The sequence below is a fragment of the Rhamphochromis sp. 'chilingali' genome, assembly GCF_963969265.1.
Source record: "Rhamphochromis sp. 'chilingali' genome assembly, chromosome: 19".
NCBI classification, from domain to species: domain Eukaryota; kingdom Metazoa; phylum Chordata; class Actinopteri; order Cichliformes; family Cichlidae; genus Rhamphochromis; species Rhamphochromis sp. 'chilingali'.
The window spans coordinates 26,351,731-26,376,545 of NC_137946.1; the positions used below are offsets into that span (position 1 = coordinate 26,351,731).

The following is a 24,815-nucleotide window of genomic DNA, read 5'->3' on the forward strand; positions in this document are numbered from 1 at the left end:
TGGACTTCACTGTTGTCTGGAAATTGTACAGCAAGTGTAATGATAGTAGACTCAGTAGTAATAGGGATGATGGAGCATTTTGAAGGCAGATCCAGCAAAGATTATTTCAGTGTTGTAAAGATAACTGGGCTGTATGCGGCACATAATCAGTTTACTCATAGTAAGTACTGTAGATAGAGCAATCCTGGCCACGAACATTTGCAGTATAGTATGCTCTGAGGTGTGAACAAAATATTATGCCCTTTCCTTAAAAGTTAATGGGCATATTTACCAAACAAAATGTACCCTGATGTAAAACTGAGGACAGCTGAAAACTGGCTAATAAAAATTCACACCGCCACGCTCCTTTTTAATTGTTTTTAAGGCATTAATTGCTGACACTTTGAGACTAAAATGAGATGACATTCTTGCCTAATGGTTTCTTAATTGGTAAACATTGTAACATATTGGCCTGTGATCGTATTATTGAATTAAATAACTTCTCAGACATGACATATGATCCAGTCGCAGAACTCTGGCTCCATTTATCTGAGCGAGCTGCTGCTTTATTGAACAAGGAGTGGTGTCAGAGCAGACGGATACACCCTCATGAGTGGAGTGACACTAACAAGGTTTTGATAGTGGATGTGAGCGAAGCGATGCATATAGTGGATGGATGTGGAGGATATAGGTGCCAGGCATCCTGAGGCCTTTCATCAGAGCGACAGGCAGACTTCAGCAGCAACAAGGGAAAACACAGGTGAACTAGCAGCATGAGATTCTCATCAGCCTGGACAGCACTCTGCTTCCTTCTGATTAATGAAGCCTCAAAAGAATGCACAGGTACACCAGAGGATTTAATTTTATTGTTAACCTAAGCCAGTTTTGGGCCTTGGGTTCACCAAATATCAGGGAAAATATTAATGATAGTTTAAAATGGTATTAGCTTTCCTGTGTAATATTTTTGCTAGTCTTCATTTGACTTTCTAGTCCAATCTTAGCTGTTTTATTTTAGTCACATCTGTCTGCTAACAAATTAAGTGTTTTTGCAAAAAGTTGAATCTTAATAATGAATCTTAGTAACTAATAATTATATATATCTATCATTTAAATTAAATAAAATTAAAGTGTCTCAAACAAAGAAAGAAATATCGCAGAAACAGCTGACATTAATTGTACGTATAAAAGATAAAGGATATATGTTGAGAAATAAAAAAAGCAATGAACACTTAAAGTACTGTTATATTTGTGGTGAAATACGTTATGGAACTTCAAAACATTTATGCTTTGAATGCTTGGAAATGTAGCTTTTTGATTAAATATACGTGACATGTAGCTGTTATCTGTCATCTGAAACAAGAAATGCATATTCCTTATGAAATACATTTAGTTTAAAAATATTCAGTGCATTTAATATTCATAATGATTTCCTTCTAATTATTTTTGATGAATTCCATTTTTATTTTTATTGAAGTTGACCACAGATGCAACCGATCTTATTACACATTTGTTTGTCATTTGTGATTTTAACTATTTCTTTAACGGCATATATTTATATGTGCATATATTATTATATATATATATTATATTAGTGTGTCTATTAGATTTTTTATGGGTTTTTCAAATTTTCACTGTAACTTTTTCAGCAAAGAAACTGGGCAGCAGCACTGGAAGATTTGCCAATGCCACCTTAGTGCGACTGGCAGAATTTTTGAGTGTCGGTTATAAGAAAGGAGTGAGACCAGTGAAAGACTGGAACACCCCTACTAATGTGGAAATTGACCTCATGGTATACTCTATCCTTAATGTGGTGAGTTATGCTGTCTACAAAGCAATTACTATTTTCTGTGTGTTATATATATATATTTTATATAGTATATATAACATTATATATATATAAAGAAATCATCATTAAGTACACAATGTGTCATAATTATGCATACATGAGCATGCACAAATACACAGTCATTTTGTAAAACTGAATCTAAATCATTGCTTTCACATGTTAGGATTTTTTTTAAAAAAAACATAGACGCACCAATGTAACGTGGACCATATACCATTTTTTGTTTTTCCCCTGATTTCTCTGTTTTGTTTTGTGTTAAAGGATGAGAAGAATCAGGTGTTAACAACATACGTCTGGTACAGACAGGTAAGAAAAATAAAAAATCTTGATGTATATTGTTTGCTTACTTTATCTGTAATTGTGGTATTATTAATTTATCACATATTTGATCTATTTGACATGGCAAACATGTGGTTACTCAACAATAAGTTTTAGTATTCACATTCATGCCATTTAAAACAAAAAACTTTCAGTTATGATTGATTTTTTCCCCCTCTTTGAAACCATTACATTTTCTCATGGGGCTGTGTAAGTGCCATAAACACAGACAAACAAACCAAATGTTTGCTTGTCTTTGTTTGGACAAATGACTAAATCAATAAATACGCCATTAAAAGACACAAAGTATTATCTATAAAATTTAGACATTAGTCAACTTATAAAGTGCTGCATGAAATATGTTTGCTTTAACTTACATCTGTGTTTGCTTTTCTTTGTATTCCTTTGTGTTCACTTAATAATGACACCACACTCAGTCCATATTTTCTGACATAGTGCAATTAAAAAAATCTTTACATTCTGTTTGGTTCTTTCTGCACTCCTGAATATTTCAGTCATGGAAAGATGAGTTCCTGGTGTGGGATTCACAGGACTTTGATGGAGTCAAAAAAATTTCCATACCCACGGCTAATGTTTGGGTTCCTGACATCCTCATCAATGAGTTGTAAGATTATGCTATTACTAGTTCTAACAGACAGACCCTCTCGCATTTCTGTTACAATGATTAAAACTGTTATTTCTGCCTGTGACCTGCAGTGTAGACGTGGGGAAGTCTCCAGACATTCCTTACGTTTATGTCACAGATGATGGAGTTGTGCGCAACTACAAGCCCATCCAGGTTGTCACAGCTTGCACTCTCAATATCTACAACTTCCCATTTGATGTACAGAATTGCAGCCTGACCTTCCAAAGCTGGCTCCATACCAGTAAGATATTTCACTGAGTTATTAATTAATTTATCATTACATAACAGTCATTCTCACAATTTTGTTTTTCTAAAAACATTTTTATTATATGACATTTAAATGAACATTTTATTATTTTTATTCCTAAAAGTATTCCCATGTATAAGAATGCTAACAAGCCTCTAACAAGCCAAACGTACATTTTAGGTTAGAAGTATTTGTGAATGCTTTAAAAAAATGCAATGAATAGTTCATATTTATCAATTACCTGCATGCAAATTGAACTAAACAGAAAAAAAAAGCTAAATCCAATCAATGTCTTTGAAGCAGCACCACTTCTTGTAAGTCTTGGCTAGAACAACTGCTCTGTTTGATGAATCCATCAACTCTCTCCCGCTGTGAGAGAGCACAGAGGTAGGTGAAGGCTGACGTGTTGCCATGGCTGTTTCACGCTGCTCCCAATATTGTGTTCGATTTGTAGTTGATGACATCAACATCACCCTGATGCGAGAGCCCGAGGAACTCAGTAAAGACAAGAGTGTCTTCATGAACCAAGGAGAGTGGGAGTTACTTCATGTACTATCCAAATATAAGAACTTCAGTGTGGACAAAGAAGAGTATTACGCTGAAATGAAATTTCATGTGAGTGTAAAGATTTACTAAGTTGTATAGAGCATACAAAAACTCAGAACCAATCTAATAGGTCAAGATAGAGAAACAGTGAAAACAATAGACTGACCAAAAATAAAAAATAGACATAAGAATTTCAGCTTCAATTTAAGGGGTTTATCAGAAGTACTGAATTAACTCTTCAGAAATTCAAGCATTTTTATACAAAGTCCCTCATTTTTGGAAGTTCAAAAGTAACCGGACAACCCCGATGTTAAACAAAAGAATTTTTTTATGATTAAATTCTTTGCACTCACTGACTGCCTGAAGTCCATGGCCATCATCTTTTTCCTCCGGCAATTAAGGACTATCCCATTTTTCTGCTTTGAAAAACTTGTGAGGTGCTTTTGCAGGTTGTTTTGCATCACTAACCATTTGCTCTGTGAAACGCTGTCTGGCTGGCAGGATTTGGTGGAATCTAGGAAAGTATAACCCTTTGCACTTCAGAATTCATCCTGATACTTTTATCAGCAGTTGAGTCATTACTAAACACCAGTGACCTGTCTCTATGGAAAGCCATGTTTGACAGATGATGTGGGCCATTCCTTTCCCTCTCCATACGTTTCTTTTCCAGTCAGTCTGTTACAAGTGAATCCTCGTTCCATGATTTGGATTTTTTTCCAGAGCTGTGCAGGCTCCTTTAGATCTTTAGAAAAGTCTAATCTGGCCTTCTTGTTTTTGAGTGGAACAAGTGGTTTGCACGTTGTCGTAAATTGCATTTACGATGATGAAACCATCTCTCAATTGGAGACTTTGATCATGATACACATACCTTCTTGAGAGTGCTCTTGGCTTAGCAAGGTGTTGTGAAGTTGTTTTTCTTAACCATGGAAATAATTCTGTGATCATTTACTTTAGTTATCTTTTGTGGTCTTTCAGACCTTTTGGTGTTGATGAACTACAGTGAATTCATTCTTTTTAAGCACACATCAAACTGTCGCAAAAGCCACTAAAAAGGCTTTTGCTATCTCTCTGACAGGTTTATTTTCATTTTTCAACCAGATGACGGTCTTGTTTACTTGCACAGACATCTCTTGGATGTCTCTTGAACAGGCACCAAATGCAAGTTCAGTACTTGGAATTGAAAAAAGACAGGCATCACCTGATCGTGAAATGTTGTCAAGCCAATTCTCTTTGAACCTGTGAAAATAGGGGACTATGGATAAAAATTGGTATAATTCCTAAACAACTAATGCAACACTTTTGTGTAACCTCTTGAATTTAAATCTTCACTTTAATAAAATTATCAGTGTTTTATTTCAAATCCACTGCAGTGGTCCCGAGAGGTAAAATTACAATTGTTCAAATACTTCCAAATAACTTTGGACCTGACTATGTATTCATCATCATGCTTTATAGTCAGGGGCTGCACATAAGTGGTCCGCAGGTGCGCATTCGCTGTCAAAATAAAAGACGCGCACCAGATAAGAAGTTGCAACGCGCGTTTGAGATAAGATTTTCTGGAGGAGGACAGACATTTGTTTAGAACTCTTAAAGATGTCTAAGATGCAAGCTCCTTTAAGCAATTACTTTGGTGTTCCTCCACCTCCAAAGAAATGTCAGAAGGAGTCCGAACCACAAAAGAAGCACGTATTCTCGGAAAAGTGGTTGCAGGAGGTGAGCTGGCTTCAAACAAATGATAAACGCACAGAGATGTGGTGCAGAATATGCCGTGAAAATCCCACTCTACAGGACAAAAACAGTGCTTTTTATATGGACGCAAACGCGCGTTGCAACTTCTTATCGGGTGCGCTTCTTTTATTTTGACAGCGAATGCGCACATGTGGACCACTTATGTGCGCCCCTGTTTATAGGTTATAGTTAATGTTCTTACTATGATTTACAGAGAAAGCTGAAAGGTCTTTTTAAAAAAATCATTTTACCTTGTGTGTATTTTTCTCATTGCCTGTGGTACAATTACTCAAAATCTATTCCCAGGTGATAACACTGTTGATAAACTGCTTATACCAACAAGAAACAAGAAACATGTTCCCATCTGTTCCCCAGATTCCCAGTTTTTATGAAAAGAAATGCTAAACATGTCCTCCCTCATTTGATAGCACACATTTTAACTTGACTCTAAACTAAATCTCCCAGGTGGTGATCCGACGGCGACCATTATTCTACACCGTGAACCTGCTGCTGCCCAGCATCTTCTTAATGGTGATGGACATTGTGGGTTTCTATCTGCCACCAGACAGTGGAGAGAGAGTTTCATTCAAGATCACTTTGCTGCTGGGCTACTCTGTCTTCCTCATCATTGTGTCTGACACTCTGCCTGCCACTGCCATAGGAACCCCGCTAATTGGTGACTAGAATCAATTACGCTCACCGGCAGTTTGTATTCAAATGAGCATTTTCTGTGACTATGTAGAGATGAGTTTAAAATATTTTGCCTGAAGGCAGTCTTACTTTTCTTTAAATGTATGGGTAAACAAAACAGAGAAAAATATGTCAGGGGAGATCAACACCATGAACAGCTATTGGTTTGTAGTAAAGCATGCAGTGACAGATGGCTGAGGGCAAAACATCACCTGAGCTGAAAACTATCCCAGGATGGATTGGGTGTCAGGCCACATCCTTTCACCATTTACCATACTACCCTTTATCATTTATATACTACAATTCATTTATTTTTTTAATCTTATCTGTCCTACAGGTGTGTACTTTGTGGTTTGCATGGCCCTCCTAGTAATCAGCCTAACAGAAACTGTACTGATTGTACGTTTGGTCCACAAACAAGACCTGCAGCCCCCTGTGCCCCAGTGGCTGAAGTATCTGGTGTTGGAAAGAGCTCCAGTCCTTTTCTGCATCCACAAAAAGCACCGGCTATGTTCCAGACTTTCCTCTCAGTCCACTGACATGGAGAACTACAAGGAAAACAACTATGGAAGTGGTAGGTATTGAAGAAAACAAGTAAAGTGGCTAATATAATTCATAATCGCACTTAAATAATGCAGAAAATAAGGAAAAATCCCTAAATGCTTTTAAGCTTTAGCACTGTAAATAATCCTACAACTCCAATCAAACCCTACAGCCCCGTGCTCACTCCACCACACCTGTGAAATCGGCCGAAAGCTCAGCCAGCATGAGAGAGAAGATGGACTGCTTGGACTGCACCTGACTCCAGCTAAGGACAACGTCCCACCTCTCATGGACAACATCCTGCAAGAGGTGACAACGATACGTCACTTCCTAGAGAAGAGGGACAAGTGCCGTGAAATTGCCAAGGAGTGGCTCCAGGTTGGCTATGTGCTTGACGTGCTGCTCTTCAGAGTCTACTTGGTGGCCGTGGTGGCCTACAGCATCACCCTGGGCACACTGTGGTCTGTTTGGCAGGCCGCCTAAGTTATAGCACTGTACTGCTGTGGGCACAAGCTCGAAAGCAGGAAATCAAGAATGCCAGAGTTAGTCGGCCTGTGCCACATGTAGCTCATAGGATACATTAAGGCACTCACATAGCAACTGGATATGAAACAATACAAATAGTCCCACACACATGAAAATGCACCTATTATCCATCATTATGAGGGATTACAAAGAATGAGAAGCAAGAACAGAAGCGTGTGACTCAGATCTGCAAGACAAACATGAAAATACAGCATAAAATGCAGGTAAATATCGTATAAAACCCAGACGAATATAGCAAAAGTGCTGTGACAAACCAGGAGATACACATAAAAAAAGTAAAATTGGTCAAAGTGGTGACATTAAGGTTGTTATCGCAGATGTTGCTGTGTCAAATTTGAACTCAAGTAGTCTACAGTCGTTGTTGGGTTAAGTGGTGAGTGGTAGGTTCTGGGAGCAGAAGATATATGTGAGAAATTAAAGTGCTTAACATGCATAGAAGAAAAGTGCTATGTAAATGCAAGTCCAAATATCCAGCATGTGTGTTATCTGTACATTAATTTATATTAGTGAGGCAAGAATTGCATTTTATTAACTGCTTTGCATACGAGTGATGTTGTTTGTTTATTTAGTGTCTTTTTTGGACAGAAGACTGTTAATTATTTTCATGCTTCAAAGCATGAGAAATATGTGAAATCTATTGAATTCTTTTTATTACACACTTTCTGGTGTTTTTGTGCCATCAAGAGATGATATATAATTATATACAGTGAAAAAATACAATGTCTGTATAATTATACACTGAAAAAATGTAGAATGTTAAAAAAAAATGTAAAATGCATAATGTTCATTTACAACCAGTTAAAAATACCACTGGTTAGTCATCAAATAAAAGAAGTAAAAAAAATAATAAAAAAAATAGCAGTCTTTGCTTTTTATAGAAGTCCATGTGTGCCACAGTATTTCATTAAAAATACACAGTCATATAAAACATAAAATCAAACAAAGCAAATGATAAAAACTACATTTATAAGAGCTTCCATTTATGTAATGGTGTGTAAAATGACGTTTTTTAAAGATATGTCTTTGCACCTGGACACTATGAAATGAAAAATGACTTCCATAGTTTAGGTTTCGGAAGCTGCATTGTTCCACTCTACTAAAAATATAATGCTGAAGTTCAGAGTTTTAAAAAATCGTAACAGAGAAAAACACCTTTTCATAGAATTTATCACAAAAAGAATCATAACCAAGCCACTGAAGCTGTAACGTGCCTTGCAAATGAACCCACAGATATTAGACAAACACACTCACACACAGTACAGTACGTGTCACATGTGATGTGCAGTTTATAACAAAATAGACTTTTTAGCTTTTTTTCTGCCTGCAGTCCACCACAGCTGCCAGAGGATGGCACCATGTACAATAACATCAGTTTCCCTCAATAGCAGTGAGTCACTGAAGGTCTGATGTGCATATTATCAGTGGCCCGCATGAATGCTTCTTATCAGTTTTAGTGCACCCAGAGAATTTTTAGAGTAATAGCAGAGGGGGAATACATTTGCGATATTCACTGCCATCTTTTTCTCTAGTATGATTAAATGATTGTGTAAGTTAGACTAAATGCATTTTGTGGATTTTTTCTCCCACTTTCATGTTCCACAATTTGGACAATGTCACGTTAAAGGTTAATTAAATCAGTTTACACGACCTATCAGTCTGTTCAACTTGTAGCTCTTTGTGCAAAAACACAATGCAAATGAGATGAATGACACTATATAAGGTCTCCTCCCTAGCCCCATCACAATTGCATGCTAAAAGATGAATAATCATTTTAAAGTATAGCTCTTCCTTAGTTTTGTTTTTCTCTCAGGAAAATGGGAAATAGGTACAGCAACATACAAACATACATGGAAATAAAGTACACAAAAAGAGTTTGTACATTTCCAATAACCTCGAATGTTAATATTGGTAATGACTACTTTTATTCTTCAGTACATGCCTGAACTTTCTGAGAAAAGCTTTCTCGCAATTTCCTTAAGTAGTCCTCAGGAATAGTTAACCGGGCTTCTTGAAGGACATTTAAAGCTCTGCTTCGGATGTTGGCTGTCTTTTGTTCTGTTCGCTGTCAAGATGATCCCACACTGCTTCAGTAATGTTGACATCTAGTTACTGGGGAGGCCAATCTATGACTGGCAGTGTTCTGTTGTGTGTTTTTCTCTCCGGGTATGCTTTTTCTGCACTGGCAGTTTTAGGAACCTTTTTTTTTAGGTCAGTGTTAAGTGGCTTAAAAAACAAACAAAGCATTGCTCTGGTCAGGTACAAGGACTGGACTGAAAGTGACTGAAAAAGCAATCAGAAAGCCTGAAGAACTATTGCTCATGACCACTTAAAAATGAAAAGGAAGTGTGTCTCTTTGGAAGCAAAATTTAAAGGAATAAGGGATCTCTTAAGTCTTAAGACTCGCTTAAGCTTCTATTTTACCTCTGAGCAATAAGCTGTGCAACTTAAGGTATGTGCTATGTAAAATGCACTGTGATGATAACATCATATCTGAAAAGCTCTAACATATATCAACTTAGCTTCCTCTTAAATCATTGACCGATGACTGGGGTTATGTCTGAACTGTTTACGTCTTTGCTGACAAGATTTCAGATTCAGATTTCAATGGCGTAGTTCATGTGGTTGATTTAAAAACAGTCTGGTTGAGTAAGCGATTAATAGTTGGAATTAAACCATCATTAATCCTCCCTTCACCACCAAACAGGGAACCTTGGAGTCATCACTCTAATAATCCACTCTTTACATATGTGGGTCAAAGATCAGCACTCAAACCTGATTCTGTAAAACAAAGCCCCTACACTGTTCCTTCTACCATCCTGACAAACCATTCACTTACCACTGCCCTTTCCTTCCCCACGCCCCAAAATAACATGAAAGTCACATCAAAGTCCAACAAATCTGCTCACAGTTAGTTTTTGGCCTCATTTCCTGTTTTTGTTTTCTCCCAAAAAAACAAGAAAAGAAGAAAAAATCAAACGGGAAAAACTACACTAATCTGCAATGTGTTTTGGATGTAATACTTTGGCGTGTTCTGCATAAATGAACAGGGAAACTGGAGAGCTGCCTCATTAGTTTCCAATACGCTGAAGTCAAGATCTGATCTCGTGTGCCAGAGAGAGGAAATGAGCAAATATAGGAAGATTATTGGGAAATATTGGAGACACTTTTGATGTGACACTGTATTTATTTGTTGGACACACACAGCCGGGCTTGCCTTCTCTAGTTTTATTGGGCATAAAATTCTGGGAACCACACAGAACTGACAATGGATGTTTATTACCCCAGATATGAGCGGCGATGACATTAACTACAAACACACAACACTGCAAGCATTTACAAAATATACTCCATATATATTATGCGCTGCGCAGTAATGCACACTCAGGCAGGATGATTATACTGATGTCAGAACACCTCATTGTTAGTACATTTAATTGCTGACTATAGCAATGAAAGGACAGTTAGAGGGATGTCTTTTGTTTTTTCCTATCCTGCCTGTGTGATGTGAATGCAACATTTAAGCCTCACCAGCACTGAGGATGAAATTTCAAAGCTTGCTCTAAGTATCATGGTACAGAAAAGACCCTCAAATCAGTGAAGTCAAAGGAGTTTCTTCTCAGGAAACATACATTTTCTCAGCAAATGTTGTACAATCCACCTATTCATTGCTGTGTTTTGTTTGGAAAGGGTAGCGTGTGGAGATTTTAGCCTGATGATGGCACTGGGAAAAAAAATATCAGGCCTTGTTAAAGCATTCATACAAAAAAACATGTCCAATGCACCAGAGGAGACAAATAAATCCTGCTCCCTCACCAAATTATGAACATGATTATGTTCATAATACTATTTAACGTAAGCATAAGTAAAATGATGAATAATAATTACCATATTTCTTTTTTTTAAGTTTTCTCAATTGTTTTGATACAATTCAACAATCAAAGCTTGTTTCACATGAGTTAGAATATGCAGTCGAGCACTTCACTTAAACACAGTGACCGCTGAGTAAAAGCCTTTACTCACTGCTGTTTTAGGACTTTGACATCAAAATGTTTTTCTACTTTTTATCAAAAAATACCAACAATTTTTTTTACTGGCCCTAAAAAAATAGTGTCCAGACCCAAAAATGAAATGTGAAGAATTAAACATTTTACACAATAGAATCACCTATTGGGATCCAAACCAGTACTAGACAGATCTACCAAAAGGTGTACCTAATAAATTGTCCAGTGATACTGCTATTGTTACACTACTAAAGATATTTGTTACTGTCTTGATGAACTTCAGAATCAGAATACTTTAATAATCCCTAAGGAAATTATGTCATTTGAATATGAAAATGTCAGGGTCCTGGGACTGGGCGACCCAGGATCCCTGGGCAGTCATAGACCTGTGTATTATTATTATTATGTATTTTTGGTGTCGTTTCCCCTTCTCTGTGCGTGTACATATGTGTGTTTCTCTGTGCTGTGTTAGTCTGTGTCCCACTCATATGTTTAGGCGAGGTATGGGTGTGTATGTCTGCGGGTGTGCCTGGAGGATGGAGCTCGGCCACCTGCAGGCCTGAGGGGTGTGGCCCTGCGGAGGGACTGGCCACACCCGAAGCCACACACCTGCCGCTGATCAGGGCTCGTCGGGGGAGCTACTTAGGAGAGTCTTGGAGCTCCCACCGACGCGGGATCATTGAGTTATCTTACCAAGTCAGTGTGTGTTAGCTTAGGTCTGTGCTGTGCGTATATGCCCGCCGAGGGTTAGTGTTGACGGCTGCGTCTCTGGTTTCCCTACAGGAGGAGGAGTGGTCCGGAGAGGCAGCACGCACGGGGGTGCGGAAACACAACAGCGGGGAGCACGAGCACAGATATCGGAGGGAAGCACGCACACGGGGTTCGAGGGAGCAACGGGGAGTTATTGTATTTACAGCCTTTTCACTGTAAATAAAGAGCACTGTTTGCATCGCAGAGTCTGCGTTTTGGGTCCTCCTTTCCCCACATCCCCACGGTCTGCCAGCCAGACCGTGACAGAAAACACCCTTTTTCTACTAATACTGTCCAGCATTGCATTAATGTTTCCAGTCCAGTGACTTCAAGCTTGTATGAAAGAGCAAATACAGTAACGCCTATTCAGAGGTTTACTTGCAACAAATAGAAATGCATACTTTCAGGTTAGTGTCAGCTGCTCATCCAAGTTTCCCTTTTAAGCAGCCCCAAGGATGCTCTACTGGATACTGTTGACTGAAGGCCATTGGAGTACAGTTTTTTCAGTCTTCTATATTTTGGTGAGACTGTGACTCACCAATGTAGCCTTAGTGTAGCCCAGTGGCAAACAGATGGAATTAGAGACTGTTTATTGTAATTATTATTAAAGGTGTTTTATTTTGTTCAGTTAAAAGCACTCATGATTGGAGAGAGACTCTAAAGGAAAAAATCCAAATTATTTTGTATGGAATTGCATTATTTGTGTTATTTATTTATTTTGTTTCTCAAAGGTTATTTTTTGACCTGGATACAAATGCAGTCCAACCAATGGGATTGTTTGTCCCGCCTTGTTTTTCATGTTTGGTTGCGCTGCTAAGGCTGCTTAGACCACACGCGCCATAGCAGTACCTGTGGGGAAAACGTGGTAGCTGTTGAAACAGCGAAGCTGTTGGTGTCTGCTTGATTAGCCGCCAGATTTGGATAGCCGAAGCTAGTTTTATGAATACGAAGTGCTTTGCACTGGTGAGTAACGAAACTGTTATAGCCGCTGATCGGCATCCTGAAATGTTAATGTTGTTCGCTTCAAAAAACAAACGCTAATGGTGACGGTACTATGCAAGTAGCTAGCGAGTGTGCTAAACGCTCACTCCCGTTGTTAAGCGTTAGTTGAGAACTTATTAGCTGTTGTTAGGTTAAGGAAAAAACAGTATGTCTATCTGTTGTATTGAAATGTTTTATTGTGTTACTTTTATTCATCACTGTTGTTACTTGACCGTGAGCAGAGTATATTGAGTTTGCTGCTTTTAATGAGCAGTGTGAATTGCTTTAATGATTGGTGATAGCTACATTGCCATGTAATGAAAACGTTTAGAATTTGATTAGTTGTACAACATTAGAAATTGAAACACATTTTGTTCATGATTTATACTTTAAACAGAAGTGTTAGTTAAGTGTGAACCATGTTCATTTGAAGTAATTCTGACCTCACTCTTAGGTCAGGTTTTTTGAGTTGGAGAAAGGAGCCGAGACTCCTCGGAGAACATTGGATTACAGACTTTGTGGAAATCCGCAGAAGAGGAATAATTTTCCATTGCAATGGATGGCGAGCCACAGCCCATTTGGAATTGAATCTTGAAGTCTGGTTGCCTGAACTGTGGTAGGACAGGACAGTGCAAACCATACATCGATCGTGGACTGAACTCACACCAATAACTCACCAGATCACCAAACAGGCCTGATCTGGATCCTATTGACACTTTAAAAGACCCGGGTCTAACATTCTTTTCTTTTTTTTATTTTGGGTATCTGTGCGCGCACACACAATTTTGGTTGTTATTGTAAAGGCAATACAGTGCACAAATTTCAAATACAGTTGAACTATTGCTTCATCATTTGCAGTTGTGTTTTCATTGTGGTTACCCATCCTCTGGGCTCCTGTCGTTCCTGAAATCTTCTGATTTGCCCATTGTTTATATATTTTGTTACATACTGGTTACAGTGTAAAAGTGGCGAGCCAGCCAGGAGCCTTGAATTAATGGGTGACGATAGTGAAGCATATTGTGTGATTGAGCTTTTGGTAAGACCGTCTGTCGCACCAAAAGATGGATTTTGTTGAAAAATTAGGTATTAAGGTCCCAAATGCTGTCATAGTGCGTGGGGTAACAGGATCAGAAAAGGATGAAGAGATTTTTGAGTTCTTAAAGCAGTACGGCTCTATTAGTAGGGTCCTCACCATTGATGATCAAGTATCTGAATTCAACAAGGATCAGATAGTGGAGTATAACTCAGGAGTAGCAGTGCAAACATTAGGACCCTTGTTGCCCTATGTCCACCCCTCAGCTGCCAATCCTGATGTAGTATTTTCTGTACATGCTTTGACAGATGTTTATTCCCAGAGAGTTGGGGGGAGTGTCACAGATACTTACCTGAGTGAACTGCGAGGAATAGCCAAGCTAAGTGGGAAAGATTTTGAAGAGGTACTGAGAGAGGTGATGACAAAAATTGAAAAGTCTGTGGGTGTCGCCGAAGAAAGTGTTGCACTCAGTACTGAGGTTGAAATAGAGGAAGTTGATCATATTGACAGGCCCAGCCAGACCCCTGCTACTTTTATTGAATCAGCTGGTATTTCAGTCTGTCCTAAGCTTGGCCACGCTGATGATGAATATCGCACACCGACTTTAAGCTCTGGAACCAAGAGATCCCTGACTCTAAATCCTGGTGAGCTTAACCCACCAGACGTACAGAGAATTGTGGTTGAACACATTGTAAAGAGTGATGATAAGATGTCACGTACCCATTCCACCATGAGACTGAGAGCTTTTTCTGGGAAGATTCCCCGGCCATATAATGAAGCTGATTATGATACTTGGCGCTCTCATGTTGATTTAATGATGGAGGACACTTCTGTTTCTGACTTGGAGAAGACTCATAAAATTCTCGAGAGCCTCCTCATTCCTGCTTCAGATGTAGTTCGACATCTTGGACCTGAAGCGCCACCATCTACCTACCTGCAATTATTGGAATCTGCCTTTGGCACAGTTGAGGATGGGGAGGAATTGTTGGTGAGGTTCATGAACACGTTGCAAGATCCTGGAGAAAAACCCTCAGCTTACCTGCATCGCCTGCAGGTGGCATTGAACCGTACTGTACGCAGGGGAGGTGTACAGCCACAAGAGGTCGACAAACACCTCCTGAAACAATTTTACAGGGGTTGTTGGAATCATGACTTGCTTGCTGTCTTGCAGCTAGAACTTAAGGATCGACAACCCCCATCACTCGCTGAGCTTTTGTTGCTGCTGCGTACTGCAGAAAATAGGCAAGAAACAAAAACTAGTAGAATGAAACGGCACCTTGGTACTACCAAACCTAAGGTTGTCTCCCATAGACAGAGTGTTCAGGAAACAAGCGAAACACAAGCTGAATCTGAATCAAGTGACCTAAGTAAGTTAAAGAAGCAAGTTGCTGACTTGAAGAGTCAATTGACAGCACTCATGAAACAAAGAAAACCCACTGCTTCTAAGAAAGAACACATGCAGAAAGATGAAACTAAAAAACCTGACCATGCAAAGACTGAACCAGGGCCCCCTCCACACAGCGCTTTAACTGTAAAGCCAAAACCGTGGTACTGTTTCCGTTGTGGGGAGGATGGTCATATTGTGGCCACCTGTGAGTCAGATCCAAATCCTGCCCTGGTAGCTGCTAAAAGAAAGGAACTGAGAATCCGTCAGCAGTTATGGGAAAGCCAACACCGAAACACACCTTCGTTAAACTGAATTCAGTCCCTGTCGTGGGACAGATGGGGACTGCAACGGGTCAAACACGTCCCGCTGATAAGAAGCCTAAAGTGACCACTAAGAAGGGTGCCATGTTAACATTGAATGCTGAGCGTGGTAATTTCAAATTACCCAAAGGTTTAATAGGGGCGAAAACTACAGCACAGGTTCAAATAGAGGGCAATTGTGTTAGCTGCTTAATGGATACAGGCTCTCAAGTCACCACTGTTCCCCAGTCGTTTTACAATCAGAACCTGTCACAACATGAGATCCGGCCTCTCTTTGAGCTTTTGGAGGTTGAAGGAGCCAATGGCCAATCTGTGCCTTATCTAGGCTACATTGAGATTAATGTTGTATTCCCCAAAGAGTTTTTAGGTGCTGAGGTTGAAGTCCCCACACTAGCATTGGTGGTTCCAGATGTTCGTACAGTCCCCCAGCCACTAGTTTTGATAGGTACTAACACACTAGATCTACTTTACGAACTCCATCGTGATACCTGTCCTGAAGAGTATGAACCATCACAATATGGTTACAAAGCAGTGCTAAAGATTTTGGGGCTGCGACACAGGCAGTGCAAGGATAACCGCCTTGGTCTGGTCACCTCGCTCGGAAAAGACCCCCAGCTAGTTCCAGCAGGACAAACCGTAGTGTTAGAGGGGTTCATTGATGTTAACAGTCATACCACTGAGAAATCTGTCCTCTTAGAACATCCCTCCTTGTCAGCACTGCCAGGTGGGGTGTTAGTTAAACCTTGCCTCATTGACTTGCCCCAGAAAGCGCCATATAAAGTGCCAGTCGTAATGACTAATGAGCTGGATCATGATGTTGTTATTCCCCAGAAGTGTGTGATTGGGGAAATCAGTGCATTTCATCGTGTTCTCTCTCACATGAGCATTGTGTGGTGACACCAGATTCTAGCACCAAGCAGAAGCTAGGCCTCAACTTCAACTTCGAGGACTCACCCATAAGTGCTGAGTGGAGAGAGAGAGTAACACAAAAACTTGCCAATATGCCGGAGGTCTTCGCGCAAAATGACATTGACTTTGGGAGAACTAATCAGGTAAAACACCAAATCAAGCTATCTGATGAGACTCCATTTAAGCACAGGGCACGCCCCATACACCCAAATGATCTGGAAGCTGTCCGAAAGCACTTGCTAGAACTTCAACAGGCAGGTGTGATCAGGGAGTCCACATCACCCTTCTCTTCTCCCATAGTGGTGGTGAGGAAGAAGAATGGGGATGTGCGTCTCTGTGTTGATTACAGGAAGCTCAATCTGCAAACAGTGAAGGATGCTTATGCACTCCCAAACTTGGAGGAGACTTTCTCCACGCTGACTGGTTCCCAGTGGTTTTCTGTCCTCGACTTAAAATCTGGTTACTACCAGATTGAGGTTGAAGAGGCTGACAAACCGAAGACAGCTTTCGTTTGTCCCATTGGATTTTGGGAGTTTAACCGTATGCCGCAGGGCATTACGAACGCTCCAAGCACATTTCAGCGTCTCATGGAGAAATGCATGGGGGATATGAACCTGAAGGAGGTTCTTGTCTTCCTTGATGACATCATTGTTTTCTCTAAAACGCTGGAAGAACATGAGACCCGACTGATCAAAGTTCTCAACCGTCTGAAAGAGTACGGGTTGAAATTATCCCCTGAGAAATGTAAATTTTTTCAGACATCAGTGAGGTACTTGGGACATGTTGTGTCTCGTAATGGGGTGGAGACTGACCCTGAAAAAGTGAAGGCTCTGCAAACTTGGCCAGTACCTACTGATCTGAAAGAACTGAGGTCTTTTCTTGGTTTTGCAGGGTATTACAGACGCTTCATTAAAAGCTATTCTAACCTAGTGAAGCCCCTCACCAATCTGACCTCAGGTTACCCACCCCTTCGCAAAGGTACCAAGCCCAAAGCTAACACTCCTCAGTATCATGATCCGAAAAAACCCTTTGGTGAGCGATGGACTCCAGAGTGTGAACAAGCTTTCCGAGCGATCATTGAAAAGCTAACTACTGCTCCGATCTTGGGTTTTGCTGACCCCAAGTTGCCCTACACTCTCCATACGGATGCCAGCACTATGGGGTTGGGTGCTGCTTTGTATCAGGAGCAGGAGGGGCAGATGAGAGTAATAGCATATGCTAGCCGAGGTTTGTCCAAGAGTGAGTCTCGCTACCCTGCCCACAAACTAGAGTTTTTAGCTCTAAAGTGGGCAGTTACAGAAAAATTTTCTGATTACCTCTATGGTAGCCAATTCATGGTTGTAACTGACAGCAATCCCTTAACATATGTTCTGTCTACAGCCAAGTTGGATGCAATGAGCTATCGTTGGCTAGCAGCACTCTCCACGTTTAACTTCCAGCTTCAGTACAGAGCTGGAAAGTTAAATTCTGATGCAGACGGTCTTTCAAGACGACCACATGGAGAACTGCTCAATGACACCGTTTCACAAAAAGAGCAGGAACGTATACAGCGGTTCACTGAAACACATCTGTCTGGTCAAGGAGTCACTCTTGGCCCAGACGTGGTCCCAGCTATCTGTGAGAGGCACCTCATTGGCTGTAGCCCAAGTGAAAACAAAGAGATGGATTGTGCTTTCACCCTGGTAGACTCTTTGGCCATGTCTGTATCTGCTATACCAGATGAGTTTGTGAATGAAGATCAGTGTGGTGGGTTACCAGTTATTCCCCATATGCCAGTAGAGCAGCTAAGGGCAGAACAACGAGCTGACCCGTGTTTGAGGGAAATTATAGCTCAACTCGAGACTGGGGACAAGGTTCCACCCACCGTTAGAAAGCAACTGCCCGATATTCCCTTACTAATCAGGGAATTCAGTCGCCTTGAACTACACAATCAAATACTGTACCGAACACGACAAGATGGAGGTTGTGTAACCTGGCAACTTGTTCTTCCAGAGCAGTTTCGAGACACAGTCCTCCATAGCCTCCATGATGATATGGGCCACTTAGGGATTGAACGCACTCTCGACCTGGTGAGAACAAGGTTTTACTGGCCAAGGATGGCTGCAGATGTTGAGAAAAAGGTTAAAACCTGTGATCGCTGTGTTCTGAGAAAATCCCTTCCTGAAAAAGCTGCTCCTTTGGTCACCATAAAGTCCACCAGACCTCTTGAGCTTGTTTGTATGGACTTTTTGTCCATTGAGCCTGATAGGAGCAATATTAAGGACGTCCTCGTACTTACAGACCACTTTACTAAGTATGCCATTGCCGTCCCAACTCCCAATCAGAAAGCTCAAACAGTTGCCAAGTGCCTGTGGGATAATTTCATTGTCCATTACGGCATTCCTGAACGTTTGCATAGTGACCAAGGGCCTGACTTTGAGTCACACATCATCAAAGAACTATGCAACATCCTGGGTGTTCACAAGATTCGTACTACGCCCTACCATCCTAGGGGAAACCCTGTAGAGCGTTTTAATAGGACGCTGTTGAGCATGCTTGGCACATTGGGAAAACAAGGACAAATCACAGTGGCATAGCTTTGTGAAACCATTGGTTCATGCGTACAATTGTACAAAGAACGACGTTACAGGGTACTCACCTTATGAATTAATGTATGGCCGTAAACCCAGATTGCCCATTGACCTGGCTTTTGGTCTTCCCCTCAGAGACGACGGCTACAAGTCACATTCGCAATATGTGCAAAGTTTGAAGTCACGTCTGGAAGAGAGTTACAGGATTGCTGACAAGAATAAGACCAGATTTGACTTGTGTGTAACCGCTTCTAAATTGGAAGAAGGAGACAGAGTTTTAGTGCGTGCTGTACGCCTAAGAGGGAAACATAAGCTTGCTGATAAGTGGGAGTCAGATGTTTATGTGGTGGTAAAGCAGGCGGGAGATCTCCCAGTTTACACAATAAAACCTGAGAACAGAGACGCTCCTTGGCGAACTGTCCATCGAGATCTCCTACTCCCTTGTGGTTTTGTCACACCCACTAAGGAGAAGCCTGTTATGACAAACTCCACACGCAAGCCTGTAACACGGCAATCAGCTAAACAGTATGATGAGACTGAACCTTCTGAGACAGAGGAGGATACCGTTTGGTTTCGTGAGAGGCGTCCCAGAGAAACCATTCGATTCACCACATTGTACGAGATTCCAAAATCATCCCCTGACACCGATGATGGTGAGGCAGCACAGATAAATTTAACTGAAGACTGCTTAGCTGTTAATGATACGGTAGTCAGAGAAGACTTGTCTCATGGAAATGCAGAAATCATTTTGGAGGATACTGCCTTGGATGCCGTGAGTGAAAAACGCTCAGCTGCTGATGTACCTGGAAGTGGAAATGACTTAGCAGACACATCCACCTTTCAGGGAGATGTTCTTCTAAGCAGAGAAGACTCTGACAGTGAGCCTGAGGCCTTTAACAAAGAAGATTCACAACAGAGCGTGGAAGGTGATAAAACGGACACTCTTCGACGTTCAGTGACGAATAGAGGTCCGCCAGAAAGACTGCAGTACACCCAGTTGGGTAATCCACTGATATCTATTGTGCAATCCTTATTCCAAGGCTTGAGCTTAGCTTTTACTGATGCTTTGCAAGAGAGTAAGGAGGTTGGAACTTACCAGGAGCCACTCTCTCAAGTGGTGAGGTCACAGCCATCTCCCATGCAAAGGGACTTGCATGAATTTAGGAGGGGAGAGTGTAGCCCAGTGGCAAACAGATGGAATTAGAGACTGTTTATTGTAATTATTATTAAAGGTGTTTTATTTTGTTCAGTTAAAAGCACTCATGATTGGAGAGAGACTCTAAAGAAAAAATCCAAATTATTTTGTATGGAATTGCATTATTTGTGTTATTTATTTATTTATTTTGTTTCTCAAAGGTTATTTTTTGACCTGGATACAAATGCAGTCCAACCAATGGGATTGTTTGTCCCGCCTTGTTTTTCATGTTTGGTTGCGCTGCTAAGGCTGCTTAGACCACACGCGCCATAGCAGTACCTGTGGGGAAAACGTGGTAGCTGTTGAAACAGCGAAGCTGTTGGTGTCTGCTTGATTAGCCGCCAGATTTGGATAGCCGAAGCTAGTTTTATGAATACGAAGTGCTTTGCACTGGTGAGTAACGAAACCGTTATAGCCGCTGATCGGCATCCTGAAATGTTAATGTTGTTCGCTTCAAAAAACAAACGCTAATGGTGACGGTGCGTGTACATATGTGCTAAACGCTCACTCCCGTTGTTAAGCGTTAGTTGAGAACTTATTAGCTGTTGTTAGGTTAAGGAAAAAACAGTATGTCTATCTGTTGTATTGAAATGTTTTATTGTGTTACTTTTATTCATCACTGTTGTTACTTGACCGTGAGCAGAGTATATTGAGTTTGCTGCTTTTAATGAGCAGTGTGAATTGCTTTAATGATTGGTGATAGCTACATTGCCATGTAATGAAAACGTTTAGAATTTGATTAGTTGTACAACATTAGAAATTGAAACACATTTTGTTCATGATTTATACTTTAAACAGAAGTGTTAGTTAAGTGTGAACCATGTTCATTTGAAGTAATTCTGACCTCACTCTTAGGTCAGGTTTTTTGAGTTGGAGAAAGGAGCCGAGACTCCTCGGAGAACATTGGATTACAGACTTTGTGGAAATCCGCAGAAGAGGAATAATTTTCCATTGCAATGGATGGCGAGCCACAGCCCATTTGGAATTGAATCTTGAAGTCTGGTTGCCTGAACTGTGGTAGGACAGGACAGTGCAAACCATACATCGATCGTGGACTGAACTCACACCAATAACTCACCAGATCACCAAACAGGCCTGATCTGGATCCTATTGACACTTTAAAAGACCCGGGTCTAACATTCTTTTCTTTTTTTTATTTTGGGTATCTGTGCGCGCACACACAATTTTGGTTGTTATTGTAAAGGCAATACAGTGCACAAATTTCAAATACAGTTGAACTATTGCTTCATCATTTGCAGTTGTGTTTTCATTGTGGTTACCCATCCTCTGGGCTCCTGTCGTTCCTGAAATCTTCTGATTTGCCCATTGTTTATATATTTTGTTACATACTGGTTACATTAGGTATTTCTGTTATTAGCTGATGGGTGTAGCCCCCAGTGTGGTCTTCTGTACCCATCTGAAGTACAGATCTCCTTCAAGGCCAGACATGTTGTACTTTCAGGGATGCTCTTCTGCCTAGCCTGTTTCTAATGAGTGGTTATTTAAGTTAATCATGTCTACATGCCTAAATACTTTGAGTTGCTGCTGATGTTAAAGGCTGATTAGATATTTGGATTACTGTAACAAGCATTGGAACAAGCATATCTAATAAAGTGGGTGCTAAATGTATGTAGCGTGACTTTTCTGGCCCACACAGTAGTTGGTGTTCAGGTCTCAGATTATATATATTTGACTTGTCCGTTTTCTGATGCATAGAATTTAATGGGTATTATTTAGCTTTTCTCAATTTCAGCAATTTTGTAAAGTGTCAAAAAATCCTTCACATTTTTGCAGAAATCTCTCAAAGTCACTAAGGGTTTAAGACAAAGAAACAACTAAACATTTCAATGACTAATTCTTTAAAGAGTGGTGAAAGGGTTTGATTCTTTCATCACAGAGTTGAAGTGATTGACTCACTATTCGTGTTTTGATAAATGTGAAAAGGGTATTTTGAATCTTTCAGTGTCTTTTGCACAGCTGATTCTGCGTTATGAAAAATGTCTGAAGTGTTGTGAGAACTGCATTAAGAGAGACTTTTCTGCTGCATCAAACCAGCTGAGGAAAAACTGACTCAAATGTTACAGCCAATCACATGGCATTATCTCAAAACACTTAGGCACACAGACATGATCAAGATGAGCTGCTGAAACTCAAGCCAAGTATCAGAATTAGGAAGAAAGGTGACTCAGTGTGGCATGGTTGTTGATGCCAGATGGGCTGGTCAGAACTGCTGATCTACTGGAATTTTCCTACACAATTATCTCTTACGTTTACAATGAACGGTCAGAAAAGAGAAAACAAAAAGCCTTGTTGATAGCGGAGGTTAAAGGAGAAGACTACTTTGAGCTGATAGGAAGGTCACAGCAACTCAAATAATGATTCATTACAACGAAGGTATGCAGAACACTCACAACACACTGGAACTTGATGCAGATGAGCTGCAGCACCAGAACACCATACAGGATGCCACTCCTGTCAGCTAAGGTCAGAAAACCGAGGCTACATTTCAAACTAGATATCAGAAGACTGGAAAAATGCTGTACTGGGAAAAAAGCATGAAGGGGTGAATGAAGCATGTTGTATAAAGCACTTTGAGTGCTCCAGTAAAATAGAAAGTGCTTTCTTTACTTTTTCATACATATTTGATTTGACTAAAAAAAAAAAACAACCAAAAAACGTCATGCTGGACAATATTAAGGAGAGAAAAGTCTGACTGACAAAAGTAGTAACTGTTTTAATTGGCTGTCGAATTCAGATGAGATATGCATCAGTGACTAAGTGACAAAATATTATTAGTGAAGCATGTGTAGAAACAATAGCAGTGTAGGTTCTCAGTTATCCAGCTCATGGTAATCTAAGGAGATTCGAAGGAAAACTGATGGGACTTCTTTAAGTTTCTTGAAGATGCTTCACCTCTCACCCGACAAGCTTTTTCAGCTCTAAGACCAAATGGCAGAGAGTCCCTGCAATAGCAGTGGTTACAAATCCAATGAGCAATGCAAAGGTGATTTCTGGCTTGTTATATTTGGTCAAACTAGGGTTCACAAAATAACCAAGCACAGATTTCTGTGTTCATTTTCCTCTATTTCTCCTGTCAGTGTCTGCAAATTGCTAAATAAGTAATGAGATACCTCATTTGTTTAATTACGGTGAACAGTTTCAGAAAACTTGGAATTAAAAAAAAGGAAAATTTCACTGTGTTATCTCTTAATAAAAACCTTTAATAGTGGACAGTTAAATATAGTTTATGACTACTAGAAATACTAAAATATGGCTCATGTGCAGAATCGAACTTCCAAATTTGTCTTAAACTTGTCTTAAGTGATCAAAAGTTTCATTGTGATCCTTTTGTTAAAAGTTCTCCTAATTAAAGAAGACTTCGCTGCATTGAAACAGATATTGGACTCATAGACTGATCTTCTCTTTTTACTTTTAAAGACAGGGATTAAGCCTCTCTAAATACTGGCTGTTTCTTTAGCTTCACAATGATCTACTGCTCTAAAACCGTGGAACAATTATTCAATACCTGCTGTATAAATTTAAATGCTATATCAAAATATTTGATGTTTTGATGTGAGCTTGACCAACGATGCAAAATGATAACAGGTGATAAACATCAGCTATAACTTGCCACAGAAAAACCCCCTGTTTGGGGTCGTCTATCTTTGTGCAAAATCGGAACATTTTTTGTCTTGCTTCGCTTCCTCTCTAATGACAATCATGCCTGTGTGAGAGCACAGGTGCGCAGATAAACATGCCCCTGCATATCTAATGATAGCATTTATGACCTCTATGGCATTAGCGACTGAACAGACAAAAGGCAGTCAGGCTTGAAGTGGTGCAACAGTTACCGTTAGTACATTATGAGTGAGAACTGGTGGCAAACAGCCAGATGCTGAGTGCAAAGCTAGACAACTGAATGCACTTCAGCTCTGAGCATTTGTTGAAAAATAAAGCAGATTCACAGAAAACTGATGGTGGCATCAGTCAGATACTTTGAAATGGTTATAAAACGTTGATTCCGGTTACTTAATGTGGATATTTATTTTTTGCTTTAAGTATGTCTTGCTGCTCGTAAACATGACCCTGCCCACATTACAATAAAGTAAAGCAAGAGTGGACGAAATCTTAGTTTTAAAAATGAGTAAAAATAATGTCTTTTCACCAGATTAAATACTAGTTATACAATAATATTATTGATATAGTCATTCTGAAAATAAAAGTACAGCATATGGTGAGTTGTGTTGAGATAAAATGAGATAAAGATAAAATCTCTCATATTCACTGGTCCTTTAAATGTAACCGGTCGTCTTTGGCGTTTATTTATTTGGTATTTTCATATCTGCAGTATAATAGTTATTTTCTTTGAGATATATAATACCTTGCTCTTTTATTTAATGCCTTTAGTTTTTAGGATAATACTGAATGTGGAAGTACTGTCCATCTACCCTGATAGATGTCTGCAGCTATTCCACGCAGACTTTTTCCTACTTTTGCCAAAGTTTGTATGTAACTTTAACAACGATTCAAAAGTTGTGAGTCTTTGTCTCTTGTGAAACAGGGTTTCCACTACTGTAAAT

The 24,815-nt window shown here is 40.0% G+C and overlaps 1 protein-coding gene and 1 long non-coding RNA gene across 2 annotated transcripts; both read left to right on the forward strand.

Annotated features, from left to right (window-relative positions):
• Positions 1-651: 651 nt before the first annotated feature.
• On the forward strand, positions 652-7,026 carry htr3a (5-hydroxytryptamine (serotonin) receptor 3A; the record flags this gene model as incomplete). Its single annotated transcript, XM_080866409.1, has 9 exons — positions 652-739; positions 1,626-1,789; positions 2,087-2,131; positions 2,659-2,768; positions 2,861-3,030; positions 3,491-3,651; positions 5,776-5,986; positions 6,338-6,574; positions 6,716-7,026. The coding sequence occupies 9 exons, from the start codon at positions 652-654 to the stop codon at positions 7,024-7,026; spliced, it is 1,497 nt and encodes a 498-aa protein (XP_080722535.1).
• Positions 7,027-20,006: 12,980 nt separating this feature from the next.
• Positions 20,007-21,864, forward strand: LOC308387465. Its single transcript, XR_013969947.1, has 2 exons — positions 20,007-20,628; positions 21,091-21,864. It is a non-coding gene; the product is annotated as an uncharacterized lncRNA (long non-coding RNA).
• The last annotated feature ends 2,951 nt before the right edge of the window (positions 21,865-24,815 follow it).